The sequence below is a fragment of the Panulirus ornatus genome, chromosome 33, assembly GCF_036320965.1.
Source record: "Panulirus ornatus isolate Po-2019 chromosome 33, ASM3632096v1, whole genome shotgun sequence".
In the NCBI taxonomy this organism is placed as follows: Eukaryota; Metazoa; Arthropoda; class Malacostraca; order Decapoda; family Palinuridae; genus Panulirus; species Panulirus ornatus.
The window spans coordinates 4,924,703-4,949,536 of record NC_092256.1 but is presented as its reverse complement, the minus strand read 5'-3'; the positions used below and the strand labels follow the sequence as shown (position 1 = coordinate 4,949,536).

The 24,834-nt window shown below is 41.5% G+C and overlaps 1 protein-coding gene across 1 annotated transcript in view; it reads right to left on the bottom strand.

The window, feature by feature from the left end:
- LOC139759678 (katanin p60 ATPase-containing subunit A-like 2) overlaps positions 1 to 24,834 on the bottom strand; it is a 259,014-nt gene that overhangs the window by 57,084 nt on the left and 177,096 nt on the right. Inside the window, exons 4-6 of the mRNA XM_071682079.1 lie at positions 22,791 to 22,914; positions 21,895 to 22,037; positions 8,937 to 9,107 (exon numbers count right to left, since the gene is read on the bottom strand). Coding sequence (XP_071538180.1) covers positions 8,937 to 9,107; positions 21,895 to 22,037; positions 22,791 to 22,914 — 438 coding nt within the window. The remainder of the gene's footprint in view (positions 1 to 8,936; positions 9,108 to 21,894; positions 22,038 to 22,790; positions 22,915 to 24,834) is intronic.

Below are 24,834 nucleotides of genomic sequence, written 5' to 3'. Positions count from 1 at the left end.
ACCATGGAGACATTACGCACCCCTGCCGCAAACCAACATTCACTGAGAACCAATCACTTTCCTCTCTTCCTCCACATACACATGCCTTTGAAATGTATGGGTATGTATGTGTGCGTATGTGGACGTGTATGTATATACATGTATATGTGGGTGGGTTGAGCCATCCTTTCGTTTGTTTCCTTGCGCTACCTCGCTAACGCGGGAGAGAGCGACAAAGTATAATAAATAGATATAAATAGATATATAAATATATATATTCTTGGGGTATCTAACTGTGTGTGGATGTAACCAAATGAGAATAAAGGAAGGATAGGTAGTAGGTTTGATGAAAGGAACCTGGATATTTTGGCTCTGAGTGAAACGAAGCTCAAGGGTAAAGGGGAAGAGTGGTTTGGTTATATTTTTGGAGTAAAGTCAAGGGTGGGTGAAAGGACAAGAGCAAGGGAAGGAGTAGCACTACTCATGAAACAGGAGTGGTGGGAGTATGTGATAGAGTGTAAGAAAGTAAACTTTAGATTGAATTGGTAAAACTGAAAGTTGATGGGGAGAGATGGGTGATTATTGGTGCGTATGCACCTGGGCATGAGAAGAAAGATCAGGAGAAGCAAGTGTTCCGAGCAGCTGAGTGAGTGTGTTAGTAGTTTTGATGTACGAGATCGGGTTATAGTGATGGGCGATTTGAATGCAAAGTTTAGTAATGTGGCAGTTGAGGGAATAATTGCTGTACATGGGGTGTGCAGTGTTGTAAATGGAAATGGTGAAGAGCTTTTAGATTTGTGTGCTGAAAAAGGACTGGTGATTGGGAATATCTAGTTTAAAAAGAGAGATATACATAAGTAAGCGTGTATATGTAGAAGAGATGGCCAGAGAGAATTATTGGATTACGTGTTAATTGATAGGCGAGCGAAAGAAAGACTTTTTGGAGGGATATCTGATTATTATCTTGTGGAGGCGAAGTTGAAGATTTGTAGAGATTTTCAGAAAAGAAGAGAGAATGTTGGGGTAAAGAGAGTGGTGAGAATAAGTGAGCTTGGGAAAGAAACTTGTGTGAGGAAGTACCAGGAGAGACTGAGTGCAGAACGGTAAAAGGTGAGAGTAAAGGACGTAAGGGGAGTGGGGGAGGAATGGGATGTATTTAGGGAAGCAGTGATGGCTTGCATAAAAGATGCTTGTGGCATAAGAAGTGTGGGAGGTGGGCAGATTAGAAAGGGTAGTGAGTCGTGGAATGAAGATGTAAAATTATTTGTGAAACAGAAGAGAGAGGCATTAGGACGAGTTTTGCAAGGAAATAATGCAAATGAGTGGGAGATGTATAAAAGAAAGAGGCAGGAGGTCAAGAGAAAGGTGCAAGAGACTAAAAGGAGGGCAAATGAGAGTTGGGGTGAGAGAGTATCATTAAATTCTAGAGAGAATAAAAAGATGTTTTGGAGGGAGGTAAATAAAGTGCGTAAGACGAGAGAACAAATGGGATCATTGTTGAAGGGGGCTATTGGGGAGGTGATAGCAAGTAGTGGTGATGTGGGAAGATGGAGTGAGAATTTTGAAGGTTTGTTGAATGTGTTAGATGATAGAGTGGCAGATATAGGGATTTTTGATCGAGGTGGTGTGCGAAGTGAGAGGGTTAGGGAGTATGATTTGATAAACAGAGAAGAGGTAGTAAATGCTTTGCGGAAGTTAAAAGCCTTCAAGGCAGCGGGTGTGAATGGGATTCCAGTGGAATTTATTAAAAAAGGTGTGACTGTGTTGGTGACTGGTTGGTAAGGATATTCTATGTATGTTTGACTCATGGTGAGGTGCCTGCGGATTGGCGGAAAGCTTGCATAGCGCCACTGCACAAAGGTAAAGGGGACAAAGGTGAGTGCTCAAATTACAGAGGCATCAGTTTGTTGAGTATTCCTGGGAAATCATATGGGAGGGTATTGATTGAAAGGGTGAAGGCATGTACAGCGGATCAGATTGGGGAAGAGCAGTGTGGTTTCAGAAGTGGTAGAAGATGTGTGGATCAGATGTTTGCTTTGAGGAATGTATGTGAGAAATACTTAGAAAAGCAAATGGATTTGCATGTAGCAATTATCGATCTGGAGAAGGCATATGATAGACTTGATAGAGATGCTCTGTGGAAGGTATTAGGAATATATGGAGTGGGAGGCAAGTTCTTAGAAGCAGTAAATAGTTTTTAACGAAGATGTAAGGCTTGTGTACGACTAAGAAGAGAAGAAAGTGATTGGTTCTCAGTGAATGTCGGTTTGCAGCAGGGGTGCGCGATGTCTCCATAGTTGTTTGATTTGGTTATGGATGGAGTTGTTAGGGAGGTGAATGCAAGAGTTTTGGACAGAGGGGCAAATATGCAGTTTGTTGTGGATGAGAGAGCTTGGGAAGTGAATCAGTTGTTGTTAGCTGATGATACAGCGCTAGTGGCTGATTCGGATGAGAAACTGCAGAAACTGGTGACTGAGTTTGGTAAAGTGTGAGAAAGAAATAAGCTGAGAGAATAAGTGCAAGTTTATTAGGTACAGTAGGGTTGAGGGACAAGTCGATTGGGAGGTAGGTTTGAGTGGAGAAAAACTGGAGGAAGTGATGTGATTTTGATGTCAGGGAGTGGATTTGGCAGCGGATGGAGCCATGGAGGCGAAAGGGAGTCACACGGTGGGGGAGGGGGCGAAAGTTCTGGGAGCGTTGAAAAATGTGTGGAAGGCGAAACATTATCTCGGAAAGCAAAAATGGGTATGTTTGAAGGAATAGTGGTTTCAACAATGTTATATGGTTGCAAGGCGTGGGCTATAGATATAGTTGTGCGGAGGAGGGTGGATGTGTTGGAAATGAGATGTTTGAGGACAATATGTGGTGTGAGGTGGTTTTATCAAGTAAGGAATTAAAGGGTAAGAGAGATGTGTGGAAATAAAAAGAGTGTGGTTGAGAGATCAGAAGAGGTTGTTTTGAGATGGTTTGGTCACATGGAGAGAATGAGTGAGGAAAGATTGACAAAGAGGATATATATGTCAGAGGTGGAGGGAACAACAAGAAGTGGGAGACCAAATTGGAGGTGGAAGGATGGGGTGAAAAAAGATTTGGAGCAATAGGGGCAGAAGGGTGAAAGGCGTGCAAGGAATAGAGTAAATTGGATCGGTGTGGTATGGGGTCGACGCGCTGTCAATGGATTGAACCAGGGCATGTGAAGCATCTGGGGTAAACCATGGAAAGTTTTGTTGGGCCTGGATGTGGAATGGGAGCTGTGATTTCGGTGCATTACACATGACAGCTAGAGTCTGAGCGTGAACGAATGTGGCCTTTGTTGTCTATTCCTAGCGCTCCCTCGCCCGCATGTGTGGGGAGGGAGTTGTCATTTCATGTGTGTGTGTGTGTGTGTTTCGGGGGGGGGGGGGGGGGGGTGGCGAGTGGAATGAATAAAGGAAGAAGGTATGAATTATGCACATGTGTATATATGTATATGCCTGTGTATGTATATACATGTATACGTTGAAATGTATAGGTATGTATATGTGCGTGTGTGGACATGTGTGTATATACATGTGTATGTGGGTGGGTTGGACCATTCTTTCGTCTGTTTCCTTGCGCTATCTCGCTAACGAGGGACACAGCAAAAAAGTATAATAAATAAATATAAATAAATATATAGATATATACATACTTGGGGAGTCTAAATGTGTATGGATGTAACCAAGATGAGAAAAAAGGAGATAGGTAGTAAGTTTGAGGAAGGTAACCTGAATGTTTTGGCTCTGAGTGAAACGAGGCTCAAGGTTAAAAGGGAAGTGTAGTTAGGGAATGTTTTTGGAGTAAAGTTAGGGGTTGGTGAGAGGACAAGGGCAAGGGAAGGAGTAGCACTACTCCTGAAACAGGAGTGGTGGGAGTATGTGATAGAATGTAAGAAAGTAAACTCTAGATTGATATGCGTAAAATTGAAAGTAGATGGAGAGAGATGGGTGATTATTGGTGCATATGCACCTGGGCAAGAAAAGAAGGATCAGGAGAGGCAAGTGTTTTGGGAGCAGTTGAGTGCGTGTGTTAGTAGTTTTGATGCACAAGACCGGGTTATAGTGATGAGTGATTTAAATGCAAAGGTTAGGAATGTGGCAGTTGAGGGAATTATTGGTGTACATGGGGTATTCAATTGTGTAAATGGAAATGGTGAAGAGCTTGTAGATTTTTGTGTTGAAAAAGGACTGGTGATTTGGAATACCTGGTTTAAAAAGAGACATGTACATAAGTATACGTATATCAGTAGGAGAGATGTCCAGAGAGCGTTATTGGATTACCTGTTAATTGATAGGCGATCGACAGAAAGACTTTTGGATGTTAATGTGCTGAGAGGTGCAACTGGAGGCGAAGGTTAAGATTTGTAGAGGTTTTCAGAAAAGAAGAGAGAATGTTGGGGTATAGAGAGTGGTGAGAGTAAGTGAGCTTGGGAAGGAAACTTGTGTGAGGAAGTACCAAGAGAGACTGAGTGCAGAATGGAAAAAGGTGAGAGCAAAGGACGTAAGGGGAGTGGGGGAGGAAGGGATTGTATTTAGGGAAGCATTGATGGCTTGCGCAAAGATGCTTGTGGCATGAGAAGGGTAGGAGGTGGGAAGATTAGAAATGGTAGTGGGTGGTGGGATAAAGAAGTAAGATTATTAGTGAAAGAGAAAAGAGGCATTTGGACGAATTTTGCAGGGAATTAGTGGAAATGAATGGGATATGTATAAAAGAAAGAGGTCAAGAGAAAGGTGCAAGAGGTGAAAAAAGGGCAAATGAGAGTTGGGGCGAGAGTGTATCATTAAATTTTAGGGAGAAAAAAAGATGTTTTGGAGGGAGGTAAATAAAGTACGTAAGACAAGAGAAAAACTGGGAACATCGGTGAAGGGGGCTAATGGGGAGGTGATGATAAGTACTGATGTACGATGATGTGAGGAGATGAAGTGAGTATTTTGAAGGTTTGTTGAATGTGTTAGCTGATAGAGTGGCAGATATAGGGTGTTTTGGTCGAGGTGGTGTGCAGAGTGAGAGGGTCAGGGACAATGATTTGGTAAACAGAGAAGGGGTAGTAAATGCTTTGCAGAAGATGAAAACCTTCAAGGGAGTGGGTTCGGATGGTATCAAAGTGGAATTTATCAAAAAAGGTGTGACTGTGTAGTAAGCTTAGTAAGGATAATGTATGTATGTATGAGTTATGGTGAGGTGCCTGAGGATTGGCGGAATGCATGCGTAGTGCCATGGCTCGAAAGTAAAGGGAATAAAGTATATATATATATATATATATATATATATATATATATATATATATATATATATATATATATATATACACATATATATATATATATATATATATATATATATATATATATATATATATATATATATATATATATATATATATATATATATATATATATATATATATATTTTTTTTTTTTTTTTTTTTTTTTTTCTTATTTTGCTTTGTCGCTGTCTACCGCGTTTGCGAGGTAGCGCAAGGAAACAGACGAAAGAAATGGCACAACCCACCCCCATACACATGTATATACATACACGTCCCCACAAGCAAATATACATACTAATACATCTCAATGTACACATATATATACACACACAGACATATACATATATACACATGCACACAATTCACAGTGCCTTTATTCATTCCCATCGCCACCTCGTCACACATGGAATAACATTCTCCTCCCCCCTCATGTGTGCGAGGTAGCGCTAGGAAAAGACAACAAAGGCCCCATTCGTTCACACTCAGTCTCTGGCTGTCAAGCAATAATGCCCGAAACCACAGCTCCTTTCCACATCCAGTTCCCACAGAACTTTCCATGGTCTACCCCAGACGCTTCACATGCCCTGATTCAATCCATTGACAGCACGTCGACCCCGGTATACCACATCGATGCAATTCACTCTATACCTTGCCCGCCTTTCACCCTCCTGCATGTTCAGGCCCCGATCACTCAAAATCTTTATCACTCCATCTTTCCACCTCCAATTTGGTCTCCCACTTCTCCTCGTTCCCTCCACCTCCGACACATATATCCTCTTGGTCAATCTTTCCTCACTCATTTTCTCCATGTACCCAAACTATTTCAAAACACCCTCTCCTGCTCTCTCAACCACGCTCTTCTTATTTCCACACATCTCTCTTACCCTTACGTTACTTACTCGATCAAACCACCTCACACCACATATTGTCCTCTAACATCTCATTTCCAGCACATCCACCGTCCTGCGCACAACTCTATCCATAGCCCACGCCTTGCAACCATACAACATTGTTTGAACCACTATTCCTTCATACATACCCATTTTTGCTTTCCGGGATAATGTTCTCGACTTCAAAACATTCTTCAAGGCTCCCAGAATTTTCGCCCCCCCCACCCTATGATCCACTTCCGCTTCCATGGTTCCATCCGCTGCCAGATCCACTCCCAGATATCTAAAACACTTCACTTCCTCCAGTTTTTCTCCATTCAAACTTACCTCCCAATTGACTTGACCCTCAACCCTGCTTTACTAATAACCTTGCTCTTATTCACATTTACTCTCAACTTTCTTCTTTCACACACTTCACCAAACTCAGTCACCAGCTTCTGCATTTTCTCACATGAATCAGCCACCAGCTTATAAATCCAAGCACATAGTTCGTGTTATGTGTCAAGTGATTCTAATATACATAGTAGCCTCTTGTGCAGTGCTTTATGAAGGAGCGTTTGAGAATTTGAAACATACCACACCTGAGGGTTTCTCTTACATTCCAGTCAACATACATAACACCGAAAAACAGGGAACTTCATCTTCGCGATCAAATGCAATATGTCTGCTTCTTCATGACTACCCACTTTTCATTTTCAACACGTGCATCTTATCTAAACTTAGAAAACCTAAATCCACCTCATCCTCAATCAATGTATCTTGACTTCACCCTTAAACACATCGTCACGGCACCTTCGACTACTGGATTATGACGGGTATGGAAACGGAAGGTCAAATGCCACCTTTACGAATCCCTCGACACCACTGACCTTTAACATGACCTTTACGAGTCGGATCTTAGGTCATCTGAACTACACTTACATCACAACACTCTCATGTTTTCACCCTCGATACTACTGACCTTCAACCACCTGACAACCTGACCGTGATGCACGGGTGAGGTCAAAGGGCATCTTTACTACATCCTCGACACCATTAACCCTTACAAGTCAGATCAATGGCCCTGTTCTAGTGATGAGTTTGTCTTGACCATCACGGATCTGATCGAACACATCTCCACTGTACTGGGGTAAGGATGCTACTTGCTGGACATACAAAGGAATACAAAGGCATTCAAAGGAATTCAAACACCAACAAAACACTAGTTCTTTTGTGACTGTTTGTGACGGTGAAAGATGTCAGATTCTCACAGATTGATGTGGTAAAAATTGAAAGTCAAAGATAATTTAAAGGAAAACTGCAACTTTTTTTATGTTACAGAAGAGACGCAAATAATATTCGTGGTGAATCTGAAGAGAAACATTTATGTTTACTCTTAACCGTATCCGCCTCCACCCACGCTGTCATCTCAACACTGGCTTTAAAATTCCTAATGATTGCCCTATACTGTCCTAGGATTTTCTCCGACCTGCCTCGACCACCGTTCTTAGTAAATGACTGAATAACCATTACCACCAACTAATCTCCTCTGTAGTGTTCCACAGTGGACCTTCTGTATCAAGCCTTCCACCTTAGCCTCTCGGTGTGACAGCTGTTTTTTGTTCACATTTCATAACTTTATCAAGACAGATGTGTAGAGTTCTTGACTATAGTGAGGCTGGCCTCATTCTGTACTCGGTCGTTCCGTAACAGAAAGCTAATATTCGTTTCCCACTGTATCTCTCATTCCTAACTTGGCCAGCCAACTTACTATTCCTACTGACCTGGTAATTGTCGTTACTTTCTAATGACGTCTTTGCTTTAACGATCTTAGTTTCTAAGTCGTCTCTCTTAATCATAACCTCTGCTGCCTGCTGCTCAAAATGCACAACTGATGTCACAGTATGCCACCCTGCCTCTCTCTCTCCTTAACCTGCTGCTAACGCTAACCAGCTTGAGTAAAAAAAATGTTTCTTCCTTCATCTCTTTTATAACATTTTGCACATAAAAAAACAGCTTCAGAAGTTCTGGGATAACAACCAGTCAGCAGAGGTCATTCAATCTAACGACATGACGCAGACAAAGAAACTGCAAAAATTTGTAACGTTACGAAAAAGATTAGGTTCAGCGTTCTTATTACATTATACCTCAAAATACTCTTACTTTTAAAGGGAACTGATCCGGACACAAATTCGTATTACAAACACACGCATAAGCAAAATGTTAAACGATAATTGAACATATCGCACAAATACATATGCATAATACACACAAACACATACACATAACACACACACAAACATGCACATTATTGCCACATGCAAACGCACGCACCTACCATGAAATACGCATGAGATATCGAAAACTTCGTGACCACTTCACTGGTGCTGATGATCTGGAGAGCATTCTCCTGCAATGCCTAGGCTTTACTTTGCCCCGAGTTATATCTTGAATCATGTACGTATCAAGTGAAATTATGTTTATGTCTGTGAACTGTCTCACCCGTTGAGTCTGTACGTCATTTGCTGTATATCATACACTATTTGAATATACTCTGACCTTCTTTTATGTTACCACTGTCAATAGAGTTCTGCCTCGACGGGACATGGATCATCTGGGTACTAAAGCCTTTTTCAGCCTTACCCGTCACCCTCCTTGGTCAGCGGTATTATTATGCCCATCGCAAACTTATTACTCGCCTTCGCCTGCCCACTGTTATCTGGTATGCAGTTACACTATCACAGACATATTTTGGCTATGTATACTTAGACGGCTAAGGCCTTAACAATAAGATGCAACCACACCTGCTCAGATCTTCTCTCTTCTTGTTGTCGATGGCTTTGTTCCTGACGGAGTTCCGGGGACGACCATGACTTCTGACCTCTACCGAAGATGTGTCGTCGCTAAGGCTGGGGTCACTGGCCGCGCGACCCATGCTGCTACCGGATCCTCCGTGCCTGGGCAGCGATCGTCTCCTGCAGGTGAAACAGGGTCAGTCATCTGGATTCGTCTGGTTTAGAAATACAAGATCAAAATTTGAACGTATAGTCTTCTAACCACCTTAACTTTAGAATGATTGATGTTTGTGTGCTACATCTTTGATGAGTTGGTACTCCCAGGGGTATTACTGTGGTAGTTTGAGATTAATGGGAGAATTTCGTCAACCACTGTAATCGGGATCACACAATCTTGAGCTTTAACTAGACCATTAGCACAGACCTCATTACTGGACCGCATCCACATATCAGTCTTCCATCACATCTACACCTTCGTCTTCAACCACATCCAAACCTAACCCCTGGAACACATCCGGAACACAATCTTGGGGATCATCTTAGCATCAATGTTGGTATGCACTCTACACTTTGCCACTTAGAACCAAGCCTTAACTGGGACAATATCCACATCTTAGCCTCCGACTACATTCAAACGTCAGTCTTGGACCACATCCACACATCACTCTTGGATTACAATCATGCGTTAGTTTTGACCACATATACATATCAGCCATATATCACATCTACATCTCGGCGTTGAGTCATATCCACACCTCAGTGTTGGACTACATCCACACCACTCAATCGCCTCAGCTTTTCTTCATAGCCACATCTTGGGTTTGGACAAAAGACACACCTCACCCTTGGGCTGCATCCACATAACGGTCGTGGAGCACATTCTAAACTCATTCTTGAACCGAATCCACACTCCAAACTTCAGATTTGGGACAAAGTCTTGCATCATATCCACATCCCACTCTAAAGCCATATCTTTAGTATGTCCTTATCTGAGCTTTTTCTTGGGCCACATCCACACCTCGGTCTATGATCACATCCACTTCTCATTTATGGACAAGATCCACACATTTGCACCTCGCTCTTGGTTCAGAATCACATCTCAGTCGCGACCCAGTCCACACCCAAGTCTTGGACATTATCTACAAATTATTCTTGAAGTATATCCGCCCTCCAGTCTAGGTGACTTAAGTGGCTTATAAGATTGAGATTATCAAAATCTTTGATGATACTGAATACCTGTATGACATCACCTTTTAACTTTCTCTTTTCTACGATAAATGAATTTAAGTCGAGTGGACGACTCTCGTAGGATTTGCTTTTCAGTCTGGTAATCATTTACTAGATAGCTCGACACCATTACTCTTTCCTTTCTCTTGATATCCGTTTTTGTTATATAGGGTGACTAAACCTAGGGAAGGATGTTCAAGGTAGAGACGTACCAGTGAACTATAAGCAATGAGGAGGATTTCCTTAGACGTAAATTCGAAGACCCTGCTTAAGATCCAAGAATGTTTTTTCGCACTCTTTATCACTTCTCTGTCCTACTTACTTGGCTTTAGGTTGCCAAGTCTTTTTGTCTTTTCATCACCTAGTTTTTGTAGGTCAACAGAATATATACTGTAGCTTATCTCTTCGGTTTTACTCACGATATATAAAACTTGACATTTATCAGTATCAAATTTATTTTCCAAACCGTGAGTTCAATTCTTCAGTTTAGATGTTTGAAGCTGTATACGTTCATTTTCCGTGGGAGATACACTTCACAGCTTAGTATCAACTGCATTTTCTTTTTTTAACTTACACTTCAACTGATTATCAGTATCAGTATTTGTGAGAAAGAAAGCCGGCCGTAGGACTGATTCCCTGTGGCACCCCATTTGTTACGTCTAACCGTTCTGAGGTTTGCCCGTTAATCAGGGCTCTGTTTACAGCCAGACAACCAATTTCCTAGCCTCGTCTATACTATGCGACAATTTACACGAATAACCTTTGATGAGGAACTTTATGGAAAGCTTTCTAGACATTTGAATAAGCTCATATCAGCTGCTCTACTTTCATCAAACATGCTCATCATATCATTTGAAATTAAAAGATTTGCTAAACATGAACCATTTAGTAGAAAAACTTGCTGATAATCGTTTATCAAGTGATGTTTTTCTACATGGTTCACAAATTTGACTCGAATGATGGTTTACATGAGATTACTAACGTCAAACATTAACTGGACGGTAATATTAATCCAGGTAGTAACTTATTTTTTACATTTTCGGAGTATGGTGTTACGTTAGCAAACTTTCATTTGTGTCTAACTGTCCTCGTGGCAAGTGAATTATTGAAGAGAGCAGCCGAGGATTTAACTCTTTCGTTTTTCGACTTTTCCAACGTCCTCGGATAAAACATATCTGGACCTGCAGTTTGTGTACTTCATTCCATTTATTGTTGATTTTATATCTTCAGCTTCAAGGTCCATATGTTGCAGAATATTCTCTCTTATCAATCAAACTGGATTCCGGACGCGTGCTCTTAAAAAGAAGTAATGTAATATTTGTGCCATCGCTTCGTAGTCTTGAACCAAATTACAGTTTTCTGTGATCAATGGATCAGTTGACTGGACAATGACTAACTTGCTTCAATAATAGCCATAAAACTAGAGTTTCTTTTGCTATTTACGGCAATATTCGCTTCAAACTGATGTTTACTGTGTTGTATAGTTTTCCTACACAAATTTATGTACTCTATTCTATGATGTTGGTAATTGGTATCCGAGTTTCTTATGACCTACTATTCTTTAGATAACAGGTAGCTTCTCTATTTAATCGTTCCATTTTCGCTTCATTCTGAAAAGACTGGGCTACGCATTGGTGAATATGGCCTCTCTACTGTTCTGAAAGCTTTACAAGATCTATTCCAAACTACGATCATTTTGCTTTCAGTGACGACAGAATCCCAGACTTGCCTCTCACAAACTATACGAACATTACCAAAATTTGAAAGTCTACAATCAGGCATTTTTTGCGATTTCTATGTTGGCCAGCATCAGGCATTTTTTGCGATTTCTATGTTGGCCAGCATCAGGCATTTTTTGCGATTTCTATGTTGGCCAGTATCAGGCATTTTTTGCGATTTCTATGTTGGCCAGTATCAGGCATTTCTTGCGATTTCTATGTTGGCCAGTATTACATGCTACAGTGTTAAATGTTATCTCCCTAGGAATTTTTCGGCGATAATTTGTACCAAATCTTTGTCCAACTTCAACATTATTAATGAGATCCACATTTGTGGTAAGAACTAAATTCAATATGTTCTCGTCGTGAGTAGGTCTCTCAACTACTTGAATTAAGGCACCATCCAGCAAATTTAAGTAGAGACCGCGCCCGGGGCTATTGGAATGGGATTCTCCCACTTAAATACATATATGTTAAGTCTCTCAATTTAATCGAATCTTGTCCATTCCAGATTTCTGCTGAGTGATCATATAGACGAATTCATTTTCGGTGGATGTTCAGGGAACCAAGAAACTAGTCCTACTTTTATTTTCTTACTACGCTCATTCTTAATTTTTATGTAAAGGAAGCTGACCTTATTAACAGCTACAGTGTTTTTCATCACAGGATTAAGGGAAGCTTTCACAAAGAGCAAGACTCCATCCTCGATTTTATTTCCCCTTCCGCTACTATCCATGTAGAGAAACACTGGTGTTGCGTAGTCGTTGAGGAAATCCATTTTTTTTTTTATATCTAACCAAGATTCAGAAATACCGAATATATCATAATCTCATGCTGCTAGTTTCCTCTGTGTCTTAGAACAATTTCATACGAGAAATTATTCGAAAAGTAATTACAGATATATTGATACGTGTCTACAACAAGTATGCAGAAGATAACGAGGTAGCATTAGCACATGCTGATGTAGCTGTTATGATTGAAAACAAGACACACAGAATGACATGTATTGGTGGTCAAATTGTTTGAAATTACTAGACACAGAGAAGAGTGTTATATATATCACACTTCAAATGTTTGGCAGAAAAAATCAGTAATGAAAATCCACTGCGTAATGAAAATCCACTGCAAATGGAAATAAACAATGGATTTATAATACACAAGCAAAATTCAGCACTAAATCATAAAAACGTACCACTGAAATACAAAACAGTAAATATATATCACTATTCCAATCCCCATTTTCACATATATCTCAGAAGCAAAGGCATACACAACAATAACCAAAATATTACAGAACTGCCGAAACAAGAGCCCTAAAGTTAATCAAACAAGTTAAAGAATGAAAGCCTTTCGAAGCAGACTTTTTTTCGTTTTTTTTTACAAACCTTTCGAAAGCGGGCAACATTTTTGTGCGACGTTTCATGCTAATGTGCCTTTTTTGAAACAATAAGAGAGTTTCTAAATATTTCATTTGTATTGGAAATAAAAGACCAGTGTCAGGGGTCACATGCAAAGAATGGAACATATGTCAAGAAGCACTTGAACTAGACCGTTGAAGAAAGACATCTCTCAGGAGTCTTAAGATGAGAGAGGTTGAAGGAATCATGAGCTTATAAGAAATAGGAAAACATTAGAAGTTCAAGTAAACAAAGAGCACGAAGGAAGGAGCGTGTGGAGCAGATCGACCGAGAGGCTGGCGACTGAGAGATTGTCTAATGGGCGTCTGGTGTGAAAGAAGAAATTAGCATGTGGTCACTACGTTACGGGGTGTTACGAGGAGAGAGAGTTAAACTGTCGTGTTGTCCCGTGAACGAGGGTTTGATTCGCGGGGTATAGTGGTGAATATTTCACATCAGATATAATGTGTTCATATATATATATATATATATATATATATATATATATATATATATAACATACAAAGCTCCATCAGCCAGGATCGAACCTGGGACCCCTTGTGCAAGAGGCAGGCATGCTAACCGCTAGCCTAGCCAAGCGGTTACCATGCCTGCCTCTTGCACAAGGGGTCCCAGGTTCGATCCTGGCTGATGGAGCTTTGTATGTTCTATGAAGGTGCGCGTTCATATACACTTTATTCGTATTCATATAACTCCGCGTTGTACAGTCAGGTTCGGTAAAACACTTTCAGCTGGCTATGTGTTCTGTTCGGAAACAACCGATAGACCCCGTTGCTCACCATAGTGAGACGAAGGGTATTCGAGTACTTAGTATTTCGAATAGTTGTTTCCTATTATACAGTCCCTTAGCCTAGCGGTTAGCATGCCTGCCTCTTGCACAAGGGGTCCCAGGTTCGATCCTGGCTGATGGAGCTTTGTATGTTCTATGAAGGTGCGCGTTCATATACACTTTATTCGTATATATATATATATATATATATATATATACATATAGGTTTGCGGCAGGGGTGTGTGATGTCTCCATGGTTGTTTAATTTGTTTATGGATGGGGTTCTTAGGGAGGTGAATGCAAGAGTTTTGGAAAGAGGGGCAAGTATGCAGTCTGTTTCGGATGAGAGAGAGCTTGGGAAGTGAGTCAGTTGTTGTTCGCTAATGATACAGCGCTGGTGGCTGATTCATGTGAGGAAACTGCAAAAGCTGGTGACTGAGTTTGGTAAAGTGTGTGAAAGAAGAAAGTTGAGAGTAAATGTGAATAAGAGCAAGGTTATTAGGTACAGTAGGGTTGAGGGTCAAGTCAACTGGGAGGTAAGTTTGAATGGAGAAAAATTGGAGGAAGTGAAGTGTTTTAGATATCTGGGAGTGAATCTGGCAGCGGATGGAACCATGGAAGCGGAAGTGAATCATAGGGTGGGGGACGGGGGCGAAAATTCTGGGAGCCTTGAAGAATGTGTGGAAGTCGAGAACTTTATCTCGGAAAGCAGAAATGGGTATGTTTGAAGGAATAGTGGTTCCAACAATGTTGTAGGGTTGCGACGCGTGGGTTATGGATAGAGTTTTGCGCAGAAGGGTGGATGTTCTGGAAATGAGATGTTTGAGGACAATATGTGGTGTGAGGTGGTTTGATCGAGTAAGTAATGATAGGGTAAGAGAGATGTGTGGTAATAAAAAGAGTGTGGTTGAGAGAGCAAAAGAAGGTGCTTTGAAATGGCTTGGTCACATGGAGAGAATGAATGAGGAAAGATTGACCAAGAGGACATATATGTGAGAGGTGGAGGGAACGAGGAGAAGTGGGAGACCAAATTGGAGGTGGAAAGATGGAGTGAAAAAGATTTTGAGTGATCGGGGCCTGAACATGCAGAAGGGTGAAAGGGGTGCAAGGAATAGAGTGAATTGGAACGATGTGGTATACCGGGGTCGACGTGCTGTCAATGGATTGAACCAGGGCATGTGAAGCGTCTGGGGTAAACCATGGAAAATTGTGTGGGGCCTGGATGTGGAAAGGGAGCTGTGGTTTCGGTGCATTATTACATGAAAGCTAGAGACTGAATGTGAACGAAAGTGGCCTTTGTTGTCTTTTCCTAGCGCTACCTTGCGCACATGAGGGGGGAGGGGGTGGCTATTTTCTTGTGTGGAGGGTGGCGATGGAAATGAATAAAGGCAGACATTATGAATTATGTGCATGTGTATATATGTATATGTCTGTGTGTGTATATATTTGTATACGTTGAGATGTATAGGTATGTATATTTGCGTGTGTGGATGTGTATGTATATACGTGTGTATGTGGGTTGTTGGGACATTCTTTCGACTGTTTCCTTGCGCTACCTCGCTAACGCGGGAGACAGCGACAAAGCAAAAAATATATAATGAATAAAATATATATATCTTTCTTTCTTTCATACAATTCGCCATTTCCCGCGATAGCGAGGCAGCGTTAAGAACAGAGGACTGGGCCTTTGAGGGAATATCCTCACCTGGCCCCCTTCTCTGTTCCTACTTTTGGAAAAAAAAGGAAAAATATATGAGAGGGAAGGATTTCCAGTCCCCCGCTCCCTTCCCTTTTAGTCGCCTTCTACGACATGCAGGGAATACGAGGGAAGTATTTTCTGTCCCCTATCCCCGGGGATATATATATATATATATATATATATATATATTAAACCGGTTATTTCCAATCACCAGTCTTTTTTTTTCTTAACACGCGACTCCACAAGCTCTACACCATTTCCATTTACAACTGGGAAAAACAAATGTATATATATCAGTGGTAGGATTCATCCCCCTGGATGGGACTCCGGCCACACGTAGATTAAGAAAAACAAACACCAGTTTCCCAGTGTTTTACTCGAACCCTGACCTGAGCTCTTTGGGTGACATGGACTTTAATATATCGCGTCCCTGTTGGTGTGACCAAAGGAAAAATTGAATTTTCATATATATATATATATATATATATATATATATATATATATATATATATATATATATATATATATATATATATATATATATATATATATATATATATATATATATATATATATATATTATCCCTGGGGATAGGGGAGAAAGAATACTTCCCACGTATTCCCTGCGTGTCGTAAAAGGCGACTAAAAAGGGAGGGAGTGGGGGACTGGAAATCCTCCTCTCTCATTATTTTTTTATAATTTTCCAAAAGAAGGAACAGAGAACGGGGCCAAGTGAGGATATTCCCTCAAAGGCCCAGTTCTCTGTTCTTAACGCTACCTCGCTAACGCGGGAAACGGCGAACAGTTTGAAAGAAAAGAAAGAATATATATATATATATATATATATATATATATATATATATATATATATATATATATATATATATATATATATATATATATATATATATATATACATATATATATTTTTATCATTATACTATTATTATACTTTGTCGCTGTCTCCCGCGTTTGCGAGGTAACGCAAGGAAACAGACGAAAGAAATGGCCCAACCCACCCCAATACACATGTATATACATACGTCCACACACGCAAATATACATACCTACACAGCTTTCCATGGTTTACCCCAGACGCTTCACATGCCTTGATTCAATCCACTGACAGCACGTCAACCCCGGTATACCACATCGCTCCAATTCACTCTATTCCTTGCCCTCCTTTCACCCTCCTGCATGTTCAGGCCCCGATCACACAAAATCTTTTTCACTCCATCTTTCCACCTCCAATTTGGTCTCCCTCTTCTCCTCGTTCCCTCCACCTCCGACACATATATCCTCTTGGTCAATCTTTCCTCACTCATTCTCTCCATGTGCCCAAACCACTTCAAAACACCCTCTTCTGCTCTCTCAACCACGCTCTTTTTATTTCCACACATCTCTCTTACCCTTACGTTACTTACTCGATCAAACCACCTCACACCACACATTGTCCTCAAACATCTCATTTCCAGCACATCCATCCTCCTGCACACAAGTCTATCCATAGTCCACGCATTTATGGATTTGGAGAAGGCATATGATAGAGTTGATAGAGATGCTCTGTGGAAGGTATTAAGAATATATGGTGTGGGAGGCAAGTTGTTAGAAGCAGTGAAAAGTTTTTATCGAGGATGTAAGGCATGTGTACGTGTAGGAAGAGAGGAAAGTGATTGGTTCTCAGTGAATGTAGGTTTGCGGCAGGGGTGTGTGATGTCTCCATGGTTGTTTAATTTGTTTATGGATGGAGTTGTTAGGGAGGTGAATGCAAGAGTTTTGGAAAGAGGGGCAAGTATGAAGTCTGTTGGGGATGAGAGAGCTTGGGAAGTGAGTCAGTCGTTGTTCGCTGATGATACAGCGCTGGTGGCTGATTCATGTGAGAAACTGCAGAAGCTGGTGACTGAGTTTGGTAAAGTGTGTGAAAGAAGAAAGTTAAGAGTAAATGTGAATAAGAGCAAGGTTATTAGGTACAGTAGGGTTGAGGGTCAAGTCAATTGGGAGGTGAGTTTGAATGGAGAAAAACCGAGGAAGTGAAGTGTTTTAGATATCTGGGAGTGGATCTGGCAGCGGATGGAACCATGGAAGCGGAAGTGGATCATAGGGTGGGGGAGGGGGCGAAAATTCTGGGAACCTTGAAGAATGTGTGGAAGTCGAGAACATTATCTCGGAAAGCAAAAATGGGTATGTTTGAAGGAATAGTGGTTCCAACAATATATATATATATATATATATATATATATATATATATATATATATATATATATATATATATATATATATATATATATATATATATATATATATATATATATATATATATATATATATATATATATATATATATATATATATATATATATATATATATATATATACATATATATATATATATATATATATATATATATATATATATATATATATATATATATATATATATACATATATACGTATGTGAGAAATACTTAGAAAAGCAAATGGATTTGTATGTAGCATTTATGGATCTGGAGAATATGATAGAGTTGATAGAGATGCTCTGTGGAAGGTATTAAGAATATATGGTGTGGGAGGCAAGTTGTTAGAAGCAGTGAAAAGTTTTTATCGAGAATGTAAGGCATGTGTACGTGTAGGAAGAGAGGAAAGTGATTGGTTCTCAGTGAATGTAGGTTTTCGGCAGGGGTGTGTGATGTCTCAATGGTTGTTTAATTTGTTTATGGATGGGGGTGTTAGGGAGGTAAATGCAAGAGTTTTGGAAAGAGGGGCAAGTTTGAAGTCTGTTGGGGATGAGAGAGCTTGGGAAGTGAGTCAGTTGTTGTTCGCTGATGATACAGGGCTGGTGGCTGATTCATGTGAGAAACTGCAGAAGCTGGTGACTGAGTTTGGTAAAGTGTGTGAAAGAAGAAAGTTAAGAGTAAATGTGAATAAGAGCAAGGTAATTAGGTACAGTAGGGTTGAGGGTCAAGTCAATTGGGAGGTAAGTTTGAATGGAGAAAAACTGGAGGAAGTAAAGTGTTTTAGATATCTGGGAGTGGATCTGGCATCGGATGGAACCATGGAAGCGGAAGTAGATCATAGGGTGGGGGAGGGGGCGAAAATCCTGGGAGCCTTGAAGAATGTGTGGAAGTCGAGAACATTATCTCGGAAAGCAAAAATGGGTATGTTTGAAGGAATAGTGGTTCCAACAATGTTGTATGGTTGCGAGGCGTGGGCTATGGATAGAGTTGTGCGCAGGAGGATGGATGTGCTGGAAATGAGATGCTTGAGGACAATGTGTGGTGTGAGGTGGTTTGATCGAGTACGTAACGTAAGGGTAAGAGAGATGTGTGGAAATAGAAAGCAGAAGAGGGTGTTTTGAAATGGTTTGGTCACATGGAGAGAATGAGTGAGGAAAGATTGACCAAGAGGATATATGTGTCGGAGGTGGAGGGAACGAGGAGAAGAGGGAGACCAAATTGGAGGTGGAAAGATGGAGTGAAAAAGATTTTGTGTGATCGGGGCCTGAACATGCAGGAGGGTGAAAGGAGGGCAAGGAATAGAGTGAATTGGAGCGATGTGGTATACCGGGGTTGACGTGCTGTCAGTGGATTGAATCAAGGCATGTGAAGCGTCTGGGGTAAACCATGGAAAGCTGTGTAGGTATGTATATTTGCGTGTGTGGACGTATGTATATACGTGTGTATGGGGGTGGGTTGGGCCATTTCTTTCGTCTGTTTCCTTGCGCTACCTCGCAAACGCGGGAGACAGCGACAAAAAAAAAAAAAAAAAAATATATATATATATATATATATATATATATATATATATATATATATATATATATATATATATATATATATATATATGTGGAGGCTAAGGTGAAGATTTGAATGGGTTTTCAGAAAAGAAGAGTGAATGTTGGGCTGAAGAGGGTCGTGAGAGTAAGTGAGCTTGGGAAGGAGACTTGTGTGAGGAAGTACCAGGAGAGACTGAGTACAGAATGGAAAAAGGTGAGAACAATGGAAGTAAGGGGAGTCGGGGAGGAATGGAATGTATTTAGGGAATCAGTGAAGGATTGCGCAAAAGATGCTTGTGGCATGAGAAGCGTAGGAGGTGGGTTGATTAGAAAGGGTAGTGAGTGGTGGGATGAAGAAGTAAGATTATTAGTGAAAGAGAAGAGAGAGGCATTTGGACGATTTTTGCAGTGAAAAAATGCAATTGAGTGGGAGATGTATAAAAGAGACAGGAGGTCAAGAGAAAGGTGCAAGAGGTGAAAAAGAGGGCTAATGAGAGTTGGGGTGAGAGAGTATCATTAAATTTTAGGGAGAATAGAAAGATGTTCTGGAAGGAGGTAAATAAAGTGTGTAAGACAAGGGAGCAAATGGGAACTTCAGTGAAGGGCGCGAATGGGGAGGTGATAACAAGTAGTGTTGATGTGAGAAGGAGATGGAGTGAGTATTTTGAAGGTTTGTTGAATGTGTTTGATGATAGAGTGGCAGATATAGGGTGTTTTGGTCGAGATTGTGTGCAAAGTGAGAGGGTTTGGGAAAATGATTTGGTAAACAGAGAAGGGGTTAAGTGGTTATATGGTTAAGAGAGCAGAAGAGGGTATTTTGAAATGGTTTGGGCACATGAAGAGAATGAGTGAGGAAAGATTAACCAAGAGGATATGTGTCGGAGGTGGAGGGAACGAGGAGAAGTGGGAGACCAAATTGGAGGTGGAAAGATGGAGTGAAAAAGATTTTGTGTGATCGGGGCCTGAACATGCAGGAGGGTGAAAGGAGGGCAAGGAATAGAGTGAATTGGATCGATGTGGTATACCGGGGTTGACGTGCTGTCAGTTGATTGAATCAGGGCATGTGAAGCGTCTGGGGTGAAACATGGAAAGCTGTGTAGGTATGTATATTTGCGTGTGTGGACGTATGTATATACATGTGTATGGGGGTGGGTTGGGCCATTTCTTTCGTCTGTTTCCTTGCGCTACCTCGCAAACGCGGGAGACAGCGACAAAGAAAAAAAAAAGAAAAATATATATATATATATATATATATATATATATATATATATATATATATATATATATATATATATATATATATATATATATATATATATATATATATATATATATATATATATATAAAGTTAAGAGTAAATGTGAATAAGAGCAAGGTTATTAGGTACAGTAGGGGTGAGGGTCAAGTCAATTGGGAGGTGAGTTTGAATGGAGAAAAACTGGAGGAAGTGAAGTGTTTTAGATATCTGGGAGTGGATCTGTCAGCGGATGGAACCATGGAAGCGGAAGTGGATCATAGGGTGGGGGAGGGGGCGAAAATTTTGGGAGCCTTGAAAAATGTGTGGAAGTCGAGAACATTATCTCAGAAAGCAAAAATGGGTATGTTTGAAGGAATAGTGGTTCCAACAATGTTGTATGGTTGCGAGGCGTGGGCTATGGATAGAGATGTGCGCAGGAGGATGGATGTGCTGGAAATGAGATGTTTGAGGACAATGTGTGGTGTGAGGTGGTTTGATCGAGTAAGTAACGTAAGGGTAAGAGAGATGTGTGGAAATAAAAAGAGCGTGGTTGAGAGAGCAGAAGAGGGTGTTTTGAAATGGTTTGGGCACATGGAGAGAATGAGTGAGGAAAGATTGACCAAGAGGATATATGTGTCGGAGGTGGAGGGAACGAGGAGAAGAGGGAGACCAAATTGGAGGTGGAAAGATGGAGTGAAAAAGATTTTGTGTGATCGGGGCCTGAACATGCAGGAGGGTGAAAGGAGGGCAAGGAATAGAGTGAATTGGAGCGATGTGGTATACAGGGGTTGACGTGCTGTCAGTGGATTGAATCAAGGCATGTGAAGCGTCTGGGGTAAACCATGGAAGGCTGTGTAGGTATGTATATTTGCGTGTGTGGACGTATGTACATGTGTATGGGGGGGGGGGTTGGGCCATTTCTTTCGTCTGTTTCCTTGCGCTACCTCGCAAACGCGGGAGACAGCGACAAAGTATGAAAAAAAAAAAAAAAATATATATATATATATATATAAGGAATCTCACTGATACTATATATATCTGAATAAAGAGTTCCTTACCAACGTATTACTTATGTTGTATATCTAGTCCTACTCCGTTTGAGAACTGCTGCTAACAATGCCCTACCTGAAGAAGGGACTTTTCTTTCCAGCCATCGAGTCGTGCCTGCCGCCGCTGCTGGCTTCCTCTCCCATGAGATCGCATCTGTGCGGCTTCGGCGTTGGTCTGGGCGCCAGAACACGCTTGGCCAACTTTGGGTACTTCTGGAACTAAGGTAGAAACAGGGGGATTACAGCTCTGTAGCGGCAACAGCGCCACCTTGCTGTGATGGTAATGTTCATCTCTGTAGCAATAATGTAGGAAGTATTGATAATGGTATCATTATGTAATATATTGCAGGCTGGGGGTTTCCTTGCGTATCATACTGTATCATAGAATTAAGTTTGCTATATAACAGACAAAAATTGTAACAGTTTAATGAACTCTGACTAAATTCTCTGTTACTGCCACACACTCATATGAGTCATATATATTTTGGAGGGCTGCTGGGAAGTTCTACTTTCACTCTACACGATAATCTTGAAGTTCGTATTAATCCAAGATGACCTACCATCATCACACCTTATCTAACACCAACCTGTACTTTGGTAGGCTCACGGGAAACCTCAGGATGACCTACCTTTACTGTTTTCTTCGGGCGCTCACACAAATAGGAAATTTTTACTCCTGGTGTACAAAGCAATGACAGGGAAAACAACTTTTGCCTAGCTTTCGTACAAATCATGGGGGTATGCCAGGAAAGCCTACCAAAACAACAGTCTAAGGCAACTACAAGTTTCTGGGTAGACCAACAAAACCAAATTTCTCATCCTTACGGCTCCCACATAGGCCAGAGAGATCTACTTATATATCGTGCCAGTTCTAGATTCCCTGCAAGTTCTGTGCCCGACAAGAAAGCTCCACCTCCGTTACATATCAGACCTGAAGCAGACTGGATCTTCTGGCAGGCTAGTAAGACCTACCTTCACCATATACCATGTCTCGTACTGATGTAGGATGTTGTTCAGGTCCACGTTATCGCAGACAATGAACTGGTCAGTGTTGAGTCGCGTTTCACTCGCCAGTGCCTTAGCAGCCTCACAGTACCTGCCGGAGAAACAGCCTCTCTCAGCGACAGTGGCGACACCAGCAGGATATTGCGGCCCTTGAGGTTACTGGCAGTAAATAATCTAAAACAAATCTCCTGAATATTAACTAATTATCTATCATTATCCAGGTTCATCAAAAGATGTGTCTTACCGGAGTAGATTAACCAGGAAATCCAAAAACTAAGAGGTAAATATATATTGCCTGAAATTAACGTTCAAGTTTTAAAAAGACACAAACTTTATATATTGTATACACTAAATGGAAAGTAAATAACCTGTGATGTTTGGAAGCATTGGAGTCAAATATCGAACGCTCTCTCTACCTCTATAAACACACACACACACACACACACATACACACACACACACACACACACACTCACACACACCAAATTGGAGGTGGAAGGATGAAGTGAAAAAGATTTTGAGTGATCTGGGCCTGAACATGCAGGAGGGAGAAAGTCGTGCAAGGAATAGAGTGAATTGGAATGATGTGGTATACCGGGGTCGACATGCTGTCAATGGATTGAACCAGGGACATGTGAAGCGTCTGGGGTAAACCATGGGCTGTGGTTTCGGTGCATTATACATGGCAGCTAGAGAGTGAGTGTGAACGAATGTGGCCTTTGTTGTCTTTTCCTAGCGCTACCTCGCGCGCGTGCGGGGGGAGGGGGGTGTCATTTCATGTGTGGCGGAGTGGCGACGAGAATGAATAAAAGCAGAAAATATGAATTATGTACATGTGTATATATGTATATATCTGTGTATATAGATATGTATGTGTTGAAATGTATAGGTATGTATATGTGCGTGTGTGGACGTGTATGTATATGCATGTGTATGTGGGTGGGTTGGACCACTTTCGTCTGTTTCCTTGCGCTACCTCGCTGACGCGGGAGACAGCGACAAAACAGGGGCAAGTATGAAGTCTGTTGGGGATGAGAGAGCTTGGGAAGTGAGTCAGTTGTTGTTCGCTGATGATACAGCGCTGGTGGCTGATTCATGTGAGAAACTGCAGAAGCTGGTGACTGAGTTTGGTAAAGTGTGTGAAAGAAGAAAGTTAAGAGTAAATGTGAATAAGAGCAAGGTAATTAGGTACAGTAGGGTTGAGGGTCAAGTCAATTGGGAGGTAAGTTTGAATGGAGAAAAACTGGAGGAAGTAAAGTGTTTTAGATATCTGGGAGTGGATCTGGCAGCGGATGGAACCATGGAAGCGGAAGTAGATCATAGGGTGTGGGAGGGGGCGAAAATCCTGGGAGCCTTGAAGAATGTGTGGAAGTCGAGAACATTATCTCGGAAAGCAAAAATGGGTATGTTTGAAGGAAAAGTGGTTCCAACAATGTTGTATGGTTGCGAGGCGTGGGCTATGGATAGAGTTGTGCGCAGGAGGATGGATGTGCTGGAAATGAGATGTTTGAGGACAATGTGTGGTGTGAGGTGGTTTGATCGAGCAAGTAACGTAAGGGTAGTCCACCCTAGTGTTGACCACCGCCACCGTCCCCCTAGTGTTGACCACCGCCACCGTCCCCCTAGTGTTGACCACCACCACCGTCCCCCTAGTGTTGACCACCACCACCGTCCCCCTAGTGTTGACCACCACCACCGTCCCCCTAGTGTTGACCACCGCCACCGTCCCCCTAGTGTTGACCACCACCACCGTCCCCCTAGTGTTGACCACCACCACCGTCCCCCTAGTGTTGACCACCGCCACCGTCCCCCTAGTGTTGACCACCACCACCGTCCCCCTAGTGTTGACCACCGCCACCGTCCCCCTAGTGTTGACCACCGCCACCGTCCCCCTAGTGTTGACCACCGCCACCGTCCCCCTAGTGTTGACCACCACCACCGTCCCCCTAGTGTTGACCACCGCCACCGTCCCCCTAGTGTTGACCACCGCCACCGTCCCCCTAGTGTTGAC